At 35.4% G+C, this 13314-nt stretch overlaps 1 protein-coding gene across 1 annotated transcript in view; it reads left to right on the forward strand.

Moving 5' to 3' along the window:
• LOC109393849 (protocadherin-9-like) overlaps positions 1-13314 on the forward strand; it is a 374712-nt gene that overhangs the window by 86368 nt on the left and 275030 nt on the right. The window contains exon 2 of the mRNA XM_019663516.1: positions 3236-3437. Coding sequence (XP_019519061.1) covers positions 3236-3437 — 202 coding nt within the window. The remainder of the gene's footprint in view (positions 1-3235; positions 3438-13314) is intronic.

A 13314-nucleotide genomic window follows, 5' to 3' on the forward strand; every position in this document is an offset into this window, starting at 1 on the left:
TAGTCTCATGATAACATGTTATCCTAATTCAGTCAGGCAGGATTTGACTATATGTAACCCAAATTGTGCCTTTTTCCATGGGGGTAACCCAAAAGCAAAATTTCCAGAGGAAGTAAGTAAAAACTTCTTCCTCTTTCTCTGTTCAAATATACAGGCGATTGAAGGTGTCTTGAAAAGGTAATGGGAAACCCTTCACATCCTCTGAGGAGAAACCATGTGTTCTAGAATGTTGATCTTCTTTATCCCTCACGCCCACCCCAGATCAGCTTCCGCTCTGGGGCCTCTGAGCTGAGGTGGTCTGTAGGCACAGAGTGAAGCATGCTAAGATTCTGGGGTTCAGGCAGCTCCCTCTCAAAGGGCCATCGTTTTCCTCTGGGGTGAAGGTTTCACATCTGTAAAAGTAGCGAAACACTGATAGACACAGAGGTTAAAAGATACTAGGCAGCTATACATTTCGAGAAGTATAGCTACATTTTCTTGAGTACCTACTATGTATCAAGTATTATTGGGTTGTCAGGAAAGTCATGATGTATCTTTCTATGTTTTTAGTTGCAAAAATGCATCATGACTTTTCCGACAATCCAATATATACCAAGAACACTTCTTATTTGATTTGAGCCTTAGCCTTCTAATACCCGCTCTGGTGAAGACAGCATGTTTTCCATTTTACAAATCTGTTCAAGAGATAATATACCTTGTCCAGGGCCAGTCTCTGTAGAGCATGGGCTCCCAGCCAGGAGGTCTGGTTCTGGTTCCTCACCTGGTGCTATTCGACAAAACCAGAATAAATACTGCTGAGTCCTTGGTGACATTCACAACTCCTGTTTCTTAACGCTTCACGGATCCTTGTTCTTCTGCATTTTAATTTATTCAAATCATCGCCATACATCTACATTGATATTTCAGACATCCTTCTACCCGCATCAATAATTATGATAAATGAAAGACTGTTTTGCTTGACCAGTTTTCTTACTACCATTATATGTATGTTTGAATTCTTAGTCCATATGTATCACCACTCCCACCTCCCACATGATAAATTGTGCACAATTTTCCCAATTAAGAACTAAACATATTTGAGTCAAATTAATTCAGAAATATTTCCATAAGCCACAGTAGTTTAAACATTATATCACTCTAATTCAGTGTCTCACTGCAAATAAATCGTGCTAGATTTATGTATTTTCTTATTCATAAAGTGGTAAAGAAATATCATAGTATAGTAAATGTGAGATGGAATCTATTAATTTATATTTAAAATAGATTTAAAAAATAGATTTTACTTTTTATTTTCAGTGTAATCAGAGTTCTAGGAATTTAATAGGTGCTCAATAAATATTAGTTGAAATGACCACATTGGGAGAATTGCCAGATTCAGGTATAACTGGTGTTGCAGATTTGGACATTTTTTTAGGAGGAAAAAATATACTGTAATTAAAGTAACATTAATTATATTTAAAAGAATATCACATATGCCAATTTTCCATTTTTGTGTGTCTATGAAACATATACTTTTTAATGGCTTATGAGGCTTCCAGAAATTCTTTATAAAGATTGCAGAATCATTCATTATATTCTCTTTCTCTTATGTTTGACTTTACTTATCGGAGCTATAACTAAGAGGTAGTCCTGCAGAGATGACACCAAAGACATTTCAATCACTAAAACTATGGCATTTTAGTAGGGCCAGTTATTTTAAAAGCTTAGTTTGACAGCCATGTATAATGAATAGCCTGGTCATTTTCTGTAATGCTGTGTATATCATGGAATTATACCAATGTATTAAGGGCATGTTGAAACAGAAATGGAAAATATACTTGTATTAGTGGTTTTTCATAAAAGGCTAAATTCACAATGAGAAGAAACACTATAATAAGTAAAAATGGTAACATGGCCTTTCAATACAAGGATACATATATTTTAGATATTAATATGAAAGTTTGGCTCACTGTATAGCTCTCACATAAGTGCATTTCAAAACCGACTGAGAAGGGGATGATAGCATTCAGATAGCTGTGCATGAAGGTGAGACATGCTGCAATAGACTCAATTAGGACCATTTATGATTATAGTTTATGTGATGTTGGCATCAGTTCATTAAAAATGTACTGAACTATCAAATCATTTTACACAGGTCATTGAACAGCAATAAAGTGGTATCAGCTCTTCTCTATTATGACTGAGCTGGATTTGAACCAGTGACTCATAGGAAATAGGCTATTTTCTATTGCCAGTGTATAAAAATGCATTTATAGAGTAGCAGTATCTCTACCTATAGCTGCATTTTGTCTCTATCTGCATTCATTTTTCCTTGAAATGGATATAACCTATAAATTCTCTTGTATTATAAAATGATGATATTATACATTATATATAGGTTATAGATTTTATTTGTATATTCGTACTTTTATTAAATATTAAATCCAGTTAAAATGGTCACGTGACACATATCGAAAAGTGTTTTGGCTGTTAAAGCAGAATGAAAATTAGATGCACTCAGACAAGTAGCATGAATTTACTATGCTCATGTAATTCTGGAAGTGATAAATCGCCATCCTGCTCAGCTGTAAATATTCTCCTATCTCATGGATTACGTCAGCTGAAATTATATTTACCAAGAGAAATACGCAGCAATGTGGGCTTAAATGTGCAATTTTAGTTTATTAAACACTAAAACTTATTGAAGTACCCATATTTTAGGTCACTTCTGATAGTGACATTGGGCAAATAGAGGCCAAGTATCGTTCCAAACACCTTTCAACGGGGATGTCCTATAACCAATGACTTGCAGCAATACCTAGGCCAGTGGGCAATGATCACTTCCCTACTTTAAAATCACTCAGTAAGCACACTGCTTATTCATTCAAAAGAAATGGGATTGTCGTATTATATGTTTGCACATTTGCACCTTCTGTTTATTTCTAAATATTTTTCTATAACTTTGACAACTAGTATACATATTTTTTCCTGCCTTTCTTGCTGCCATTTCCAATGGCTCACCATTAATTTTTTGCTCTTGAATGACCCGAGATTGACATTCCTTCTTGTATTTGGCGAGTTGGGTATTACATAGCAAACGGCACGTTATCAGTGCGTGTTCCTCACCTGGTTCTAAGTGTCACTTGTTTTGCTTTTACATTGTATTGCTTGTTAAAATTTGCTTTGATTTGCGCTCCGCTGCGCCTGTCGTCCTGGGGAGGAGTGTTAATGGCATGTCCTGTGGTCTTCTTTGTAGTCGCAGCGCCGCGTTACGTTTCATCTCCCCGACGGCTCCCAGGAAAGCTGCAGTGACAGTGGTCTAGGAGACCACGAGCCGGTGGGTAGTGGCACCCTGATCTCACACCCTCTTCCTCTGGTTCAGACACAGGACGAATTCTATGACCAGGCCTCTCCGGACAAGAGGACCGAGGCAGACGGCAACTCTGACCCCAACTCCGGTGAGTCCTCGCCTGCACTTTTCTCGGAGCTCTGCTGCTTCTCTTTTGCGCGCTCAAGTTTTACGCAAGAACTCTGGGAAGCTAGGAAAGGAACATTCAGTTTTGTTTTGTTTTTCTGGTTTTCTTGTGTGATTTATAATATGCCAAGTGCAATGTGCTTGATCTATATTGGTGTTTTGTACTGGTGTCAGCCTATCCAGGGCCAGTATTGTGGCTGGTCCAGCGCTGTGGACCTTATTATGATTGCAAGGCGCAGGTCAGTGATAACCATCAGGAAACATTGATAAGATACATGTTTATTACTTGCAAGACCTGGGAATCACACAGCACACCTGGGGTCACACAGTGAGGTCCAGGGAGAAAGAGTGAGCACATGAGAATGAGGTGGTGCTTTTATTGGGGTCGAGGGTGTGGCCCTAGGGGTAGAGAACACGAGCAAGGACCTCAAATGGCCCGAAGGTCAGTTACTGACATCGACTAAGATCTGGGAAACAACGGAGCCTCAGTGCAGTGAAGGCAGCCTGGCTCTTGATCCGGTCATGTGGTCAGCAGTGTGTTCATGGGAGATAGCCAGCCCTGGAGCAGATGTCGCTTTGAAGTGGGTGATGCCTCAGCAATCAGAGCTTAAGTCAGACATTTGCGTTACAGAAAAGAAAATAAAAATGTCGTGGCTTATACCACAATTGGCCATTGTATGTTGCACCTTTATTTTATGGACCATTAATACAGAAAGGAAATGCTATAAATACAATTGCAAAAAAAGCCTTTTGTTGCAAGGCATCTTGATGTCAAAGAAGTTAATTGTGAAGGAGACATTTTAACATATTTAACTGACGAAGCACAGTTAAACGGAATCTAGTCAGTACAGAATAAGAAGAAAAGTGTCCTGTGGAATGCTATTTTCCAATGAAGACTTAAAAAAGTACAGTAGTGATTTTAAACAGGTGTGAAGAGTGGTGATAACAATTCTGGGGTTTTACAATTTTTTTTAATTTATTTCAGTTTTGGATGATTTTTTTGAACCAGGTCATTGAACAAATAGAATGAGTGAAATGTAATTGGGCAAAGCTTAATTCTGCACAGACCCACTCCCCATCTCAGAAGTCATTGCCCATTGAAAGTAAGCCCTATGGGACACTTTTTCTTGGTCTTTGGAGGGAATTTTGGACAATTGCTATACCTTTTGTGGTCATGTTATTTTATATATACATCACTGATTAGTTCACTTTTATTAGGAAATTAAAAGTCCAATTGAAGAATCATTATGGCAATTCCATGGTTCCAGTAGAAATACTAAAAGGAAGTAAAAAGCATGAAAGGGCATTTTTAACTAGTCCTGAAATGGTCGTCTAGCACTGGTGTTCTCTGGCTTCTAGGATTTTGAGCTCTTTCCAGCATGGTAGTATAGGATCTTTGGTACATATGCCCCACCCCAAGCTGTGCTCCCATCTCTAAAGTTTTCTCTGATTTGTGGTTCTCTTCTCATTGGTGTATGGAGTTACATTTGCATCCTGTTTCTGCGGAGGTTTCTCACCACTCCGGCCAATCTTAATACAGTTCCTCATGTTGTGGTGGCCCCCAACCATAAAATTATTTTCGTTGCTACTCTATAATCTGTAATTTTGCTACTGTTATGAATCGTAATGTAAATATCTTTTTGTTTTCCGATGGTCTTAGGCGAACCCTGTGAAAAGGTCGATCAACCCTCAAAGGGGTCGCGCCCCACAGGTTGAGAGCCACTGATTTAAGTAAATTCTATACCAGCTCTGGCTCTTGATGTGCCGTGTCCTATATCTTGGTCTCATAAGGAAAACATAAGTGCATCTTTTGACTTCTCATATCCAAAAGGGCAGACTATACCCCAAAAGGCAACTTCCCATCACACAGCATTTGGGAGGGTTGCCCGACTATTCTTTTTATGTCTCTTGGTTTTGATTAGTCTAAGCACCATGATTTTAAGTCGTTCCATGGAATCAACCTTTTCTAGACTTGTGTGAATAGGTCGGATAGGTAGGACAATATGTTCCAAACTGATTCTCTGTTCTCCAACTTCCCCCTCTCCAATTTTAAAGCATCCCTGATTGGAATTAATCTAAGAGACTACGACTGGTTCTTGAGCACCTCCTCTGCACGTGGGAGTCATTGGCTCCTCTTGTCTTTGGGACTCAGCCAAAACCATTTTAAACCTAAGTCCGGTTAACCTAAGCTGCCCTAAACCAGACCTTCATCCAATATATACAGCTGCTCACCCCATGACTTAGACCTGGGCAATAGCACTGGGCCAGCTTCCAAATGGGAGAAGATAAAAGACATTCTAAAGCCAAAAAAGAACAAGCTAAAAAAAACCAACAACAACCTTTCAAACCTGCTTCAAGAAGTCCCCCGAGTTTTTACCAATCTAGTCACATGGAAAAGGAGACTCAAGGGATGAAACACCCTTGTGCACTCCAACATTCAACTCAACACAGTGACTTCACCCAGGAGAATCATGGTCAATAAAATGTGTTAAATGAGAACACTCCTCCTTGGTGGCAACAGCGTCCTTTTCATCACTGGCGAAGAAGCAGAGGCACGGAGGGAAAGGAGGAGCCCTGAGGGGCCCTGCGAGCTAATGGTCCTTTGATATTTAATGGGACTTAAAATTTAACCTGCTTCGTAACTGTCTAGAGCAGAATTAATTAGAAGAGCCCAGAAATATTAGGAGAGTCATAACTAAACAGCATTAGGATAGTATTATGATATATTATCTTAAAATTCAGCAGTAACTAAATTTGTGAAGTGAGGTACAGTATTATCAAAGCAATAATCTTCAATAGTAATAATCTTGCTATTTAGATCTAAACTGTTTCTTTTGTCTTCCGTGGGGTTTTCTGCTTGTGGTCTGATCATTCTTGAAGAGCCATGATTTTATAGCAATCATGTTATATACCTATAAATCATAAATAGCTATATTATCTATATTTAGGTATGGCATCTGTGCAGATTCTTATTTTTTTTTCAAATAGAATAATTCTCAAAAAATAGTTATCAGAGTAAACCATATTTCCTTAAGAAGTAAACTCATTAATGTGATCATGCAGTCCAGGTAAAACCCAATAAATGCATTAATTCTGAAAAAGTAGTAAGGGATTTTCAGTTGAAGATTGTTATTTTGAACAAATATAATTAGACTGATGATAGAAATTCACTAACTTAAAAGCAAACAAAAACAATGATATGATTATATGAGGAACGCTTCTTAACACTAATTCGGAATGAAGTCTTAATCTTGTCCCATTGAGAATCATGAATAAGGTAATTTTTATATCTGATATTTCTTTTAAATGTTACTTTAAGTGATTTTTTGCTGTTTAATCATATATATGATTTCAGATTATGTTTACTTTATAAAGCCCCATCTGCCATGCGCTTCTAACTGTACCTGATTGTATATGAACCAGTTGGTGAACTTCTCACTAAGAATGGTTTTGATACTTGATGATATTTCTGGGTAACATTTATCAAGGTCTGCTTATGAATGAGGAATGCTAGTAAATGTTTTAACATATTGTTTATGATTCCACACCAATATTGCAAGTTAGTATTATAAGTAAACTGAATTTCAGAAAATGTATTTGTCTAAAACCGCTTCGCAAGTATCTGAAGCAGGGTATAAACGCAGGAGTCTCTCACTCCACAGCTAATGCTGTTACTGTTCAGAGAAACCACCTTCACTGTGCACGTGTTGTAAGGCAGCACATAACTCAATGCAGTCATCACTGGCATGGAGCTGAAATTCTGTAGACCTAGGAACCAAGGGCTTTTGACACAAATGCAGTCTCAGTTTGCAAATATCATTTTTAAAACTGTGATGATTATTATGAATAGATAGCAAAAAGGTACAGAAAAGGCAGAGCGTGTATCTTAATTATTTAATAAAAGTTTTCCATCAAGTTTTAAAAATTACCATGGTGAATTGTGAAATGTAAAAGCAGTGTTACACATTAGAAGAAAGAAAATTCTAACAAAACCTTAGTTTCAAATTCTAAAAACTTTATATTTTATATTCTTGGCCATTTTGTCATATTAATCATATTTGATGGGTGGTTTCAAACATCACAATTTGCTAAAGACTCATAAAAAGTATATAGTAAAGCATATTTATGCTCCAGTATCTTTATTGTTTTACTTTAAATAAATTATGTTCACTTTATGATTTTAAAGCACTTGTTATATTAATTTTTAACCAAGCACTTTCTGTTTTATTACCATTTTATTTTTGAAAGAGGTACAATGAGTTGATTTCATATATGATTACAAAAAGTAGTTTTAAAAAATGGCTAACATTCATGTCCATAAGATTTGTCTGCTGGAAAGTTTTAGATTTTATCAATTTCAAGTATGACTTTAATCCCCCAAAGAATTATTTTTCTTTGAGTACTCGTTTATTATAAATATTTTAAAGTTGCTAGTACTATTCTCTTGCATGTGAGCTTATTTAAGAGGTCATGACTAGTGTGGTTAGTATTGCATTAGAAATATCTGTAGGAACAATACGCCTCCTAGTGCCAAGTTAGGGTAATGTCAGCTCTCAGTGGTGTGCAGCATGGAATCACAATTTCCATAGCTGCATGCTGCCATGTGATTCATTCTTCTAAGGATCCATGAAGCGGAATAGCTTTACTTTACCCTAGATGGGTGGTCTACTCTAGAGTAGAAAAAAACCCATTCTTTGTATATCTGTGTTAATAATAATTTGAGTGTTAAAATTGATGGATAAATAGATTAAGTAAATCAGTAGCCATACATAAAAATAAGGAGCTTACTGATTTCAGTAACTCTTAGAAGCATAAAATTAAAGGTTTCTCTCTCTCTCTCCCTTTCTTTTTTAACCACAAAGCCATCTCACAAGGAAAACATGGCAATAAATTACTAATTATAAAGGACATATATTTATAAAAGTCACACTAACATTTTATTTTAATATATGAAAATAAAATTAATTATCTAGAGTTTTTAACAATTTAGACTAATTGAACAAACCATGGATGTTTGCCTAAAATGTCCCAAATTTACCTTAATGCTATTTTGACACACATTTTTGCCAGGTGATTGAGAATTATTCAGATTGGTATGACTGACAAATGCAGGGATGTCAGATTTTAATAACTCTAAAATAAGGTTGCCAGATAAAATACAGGCTAGCTAATTAAATTTGAATTTTATATAATCGAAGAAAATGTTTTGGTCTAAGTATGTTCCAAATATTACAATATCGCAATACTCTTTGCAATATTTGGGGTCTATTAAGACTAAAATAGTATTCATGATTTGTCTGAAATTCAAATTTAAGCAGTCATCCTGTATTTTATTTGTTCTAAAACTGGCAATTCTACCCTAAAAATATGGTGTTTTAATAAAGAGATAGTAAGTGAATTACAATTCAATTTAAATGTCATATAAAATGCAAGTATTATGAGGAACTCTGCCCATGGCATGCATTTAATAACAATTAAATTTTAGACCAGTGATTAGTCCACCTTAGAGTTAGTCATGTGACACTGTCTTATGTAGAGATATTATTTCTTTACTTTAAAAAAGCCTCAGTTTTTATTATAGTTATTTCCATGTCCAGAAAAATAATGACACCTCAACATTCTAAGTTCAGCTTGTGCTTATATTCATCAGTATAAATGCATTGCTCTGTTACTGAATGATGGCTTTTATGTAGGTCTTTTACTTGCTGTTGCAAGCAGACAGAAATTCTGGTTAAAGTTGTGATTCATGATTTTGTCATTGTTTAATGGCCCTTTTGATACATCATATTTTAGATTTTTTATGTATTAATTGACTTTAATATACTTTCTTTCCTTTCAGGATGCAATGTATAATTTTTAGAATCTAACCACATCCAAAGAAACCTATGTCAACAGAGTAGTGGGGAGAGAAAGATGGGGAGAGGGAGAAGGGAAAAGGGGAAGGTATTGTTTAAATTTGTTTCTGGAATCTTAAGACTTTGGTTGCATATCCTAGTAAATATATCTACCTAGAATACTCCAAATACATTTTTAAGAACTCGCAAGTAGGATGCTGAGAGGAAACATGTATAGGGGCTAATGCTGGGTAGCTAAACCGACTGAGCACAGGTCGTACCTCTCCCGTGTCCAGCTGTATGACCTTGGGCAGGTCACTCCTCCCAAATAGCCTCATCTGAAACATGGGATGAGCAAACTGCAGGTTAGCACATGCAACTCAAAACAGGTCTAGGTTCATAGTAAGTCGTCAATTATGCTAGTGTTGTTGGAAGAATTAAGTCAAACTTATACACAATTATCTAAGCAAACGCTTTGATTTCAATTCTGTCCTTGTATAAATATATCAAGAAAGGAAACCTGAGACCTATTTTTCTTAAATTCTGATTTCTCATCAGCTACTTAAGGAAAGAAAGATATTGCTTGTTTAGAGCCTCTGGAATCATCAGGGTGATATCTTAGATATGCATTTCATTTTACTTGCATAGTCAGTCACATTTTGTTTTTAAAAATTGTGTGATTTAGCACGAGTTGTTTGAAACATTATATAGATTTAGACTAAAAAGAGCTTTTGAATAATAACATGGAGGGGTGGGTGGTATTTCTATAGGATCTACCCAAGCATCTACAAATAGGTTTAACTGGTGAGTACATATTTATATATGAAGAATATGAATGAAAATTTTAGTATATTCCACACTCCTAACCTTCACTTGAATTTTGGATGTTTATAGATTTATTCCCAGTAGGCCAGAAAACTCCTTTTTTCTTTGTAATTAGTAATAACCTAACTCACAGTCAGATATGCAAACAGGCACTGTACTATACTTTGGACAAATATCCCAGTTAATCCCTGCAACTCAACAGCACTGTTAGAAATAACATAATAACAATTTTGATTTAAATGCTCATTGGAAAGAAAGAATTAAACCATAAACTTTCTAAAGTGCAGGAACTGGTGTCATTGATTTTTTTCTTCCTGTTTTTGTGTTTTGGCATGAACAAGTATTTTATCATTCCTGCACATTGAAAAGAAAAACCCTTTCACATTCGGAGTAAAATAAGAAAACTTTAACTAGCCTTTGAAACATTCTATGAATGGGGAAAAAAAGTTACTTTAGTCAGGGAAGGAAGTACATTATATTTTATGTTTTTTAAGAAGCAGTTTTCAGACTGTACAGTGTGACAATTGTGAAACTATCTAGGGCCCAACTAGACTTACAGCCCCGCTAAACAACAAGCCGAGGCTTAGGAAAAGTGCCACCCTATCATAGGAAGAACGAACGGTGCTTTACTGGAATATTCCCCAAGGCTCTTTTTATTAGGGAAATTTATTTTTAAATGAAGTCAAAGAGGGTTCTTAATTCAAAAGAGGAAGTTGAGTTTTGATTTAAACTCCTTAAGAGCTAGTTACAAAATATCTAACGGTGACATTTCAGTAAACTCTCCTAAATCAAAACTATTGTGCAGCAGAATATTATGATTTAAAATGAGAAATTCAGGTGTTTTGAGTTAGAAATACCAATACTCCTTGTGAAGTAAAATCTTGACATAAGTGACAAGCAGCATAAGAAAGAGAAAAGGAAAACAGCTTTATGGTCTATCAATGTTACAGGATGCTAGCACTCTCAGGAGAATTTATGGTGTTTTTGTTTGTTTGTTATTCAAAAGGGCATGGACTATGAAGGTATTTAAATATTTGCAGGGAACATGTACTTCAGAATAAGGAAAACCAAGGTTGACACTGGCTTGGTCTTCTCTCTCAATCTGTCTCTCTCTCCTTTCCCTGTCTCTCTTTGTTTATCTCTTTATCTCTCTCATTCTCTCTCTTAGTCTAGCTCTCTTGCTCTCTGTCTCTCTAAGATACTAATATAACTGTTTTAAAGAAAAGTATTAGAAAAAGTATAAACAAAGTGTCGTGAAATTAGGTCTGGCAAATAACAAGAGCTCAAAAATGTCAGCATGACTCTTAAGTAAGAAATACTGTTTCTCCTTATTTTATTAATGTCCTCATACCTTCCAAATATGAAGCTGCTAATCAAATTTAAGTTGATAAACTAAAGAGACAATTTGAGGAAGTAAATATCCTGTGGCATATTTACATGAACGATGTACCAGTATTTTTTTATAAACATAGGAAAATGCATTTTGACTGTTCAGACATTTCAGTTACGTTCTAGTTATCAATAATTATTTTTAATGATATTTTTTTCAAACATAAAATTAGAGTAGAGGCAATATGCACGATTATAATCGTTTAGGAGGTACTGAGTAAAGAGTTTTAAAATTCTCAGTCAGCTACTCAAGATAATCTGCCAACTGTATATAGAAAGTATACATTTTTATGGAGTTCTCAAAACTAAAAACCCACTGCTGTTTTCTATTATGTCTATCTGCATGTGATAAAAATTCATAAATTATTGATTTATGTTACACTAATAGACATTTGAATTATAGTAATAGTAACCTGTCTTGAAATAAAATTGCTATGAAGAAATAACAACAGAATAAAATATGTATTTTTATAATGTATATATTTTAAGTGAACAAAAAAGATATATTTGTGATAATTTATGTGTTGCACTCAAAATGCTATTGATACAGAAGTCAAATTTTCTATTTCATTTGGGGGGGTGTTTTCCTATTTTCCTTATATCTCTGAATTGCTTATTTATTTGGCCCCAAGTGAGTGGCAGGCACACATTCCTGACTGATGGTTAGAAAGCCCCGATACATGGCCCGCCTTTCTCATTTTCACGGAATTGCATTAGAACTTGGGATATAGTTTCTTTTCTCCATGGCTAAGCATCCTCTTCCTCTTTGACCTTAGCTGCCACATGCTGGCCCTCCCGTCCATCATCCACTCACAGTATTACTGACACACATTTGAAGAGCTCACTTAGTACACATCAAATTGGGGTCTCTATGGAATGAAAGGCAGAAATAAAGGAGACCTTGAGACATCCGTTAACTAATTCCTTGGCTAGAATTCAAAGTTATATTCTACATCGATCATGCACTTTCAGCTCCCCTTACTGACTGATACGTTTTTCTTCCTCTTATGATTCAAGATGCTAATTTTGATCCAAATATTTATTTTTCATCTATTTCCCAAAGATTTTAGGAACTGTTATTTCCTTTTTTGTCCTATGGTGCTATGGAGGTCAAATGCAGAAGCACGCCTAAAGAGACCCCTGGTTTGATTCGGGCCTGAGTGTAGCTCAGTGTACCTCTTGCTTGGAGGCATTTGACAGAAGTATCTTCCATTAGCCTTTAGGGTGAGGTTCAAACCATGCCTATTCCCTTTACCTTTTTCCTAGCACTATTAATTTGGGGAATTGGAGGTTTGAGTGAACGATGCCACTTGTCCTCTTATTCCAAGCAGCTGGAACAAAATGTTAACTATAACGCTGCCTCTCTGTATCAGTAAAGCAAAATGAAGGGGACTTTTTTTAATATTAAATTTTAGTGATTTTTTTCCCTGCAGTGTTTACTCAGAAGAAATGTTTGAGATTGTAGATATGTGAGACTTTTGAATATTTAAAAAAATCAGTATGGTCTTTTTGAAGTTTTAGACTTTAACATGTTTTCCCCAGGCAATAAGAGCAGCTTGAATAAATAACACAATAAATGGAAAGTTTAATCTTAAACCTGATTATATTATGTAAACTCTTTATAATCAGTTTTTATAGACATCTAATTTTTAGTTTTCATAGTTTTACTGAAATATTTTTATCAGCATATATATATATGCATATATATATATATATATATATATATATATATATGTATCTATATCTGTATCTTGTTATAAAGGGCAGATATGCCAAAAGTACATAATGATGAAATACCCTTTAACACAGATT

This window comes from Hipposideros armiger, unplaced genomic scaffold (assembly GCF_001890085.2).
Source record: "Hipposideros armiger isolate ML-2016 unplaced genomic scaffold, ASM189008v1 scaffold_392, whole genome shotgun sequence".
NCBI lineage: Eukaryota > Metazoa > Chordata > Mammalia > Chiroptera > Hipposideridae > Hipposideros > Hipposideros armiger.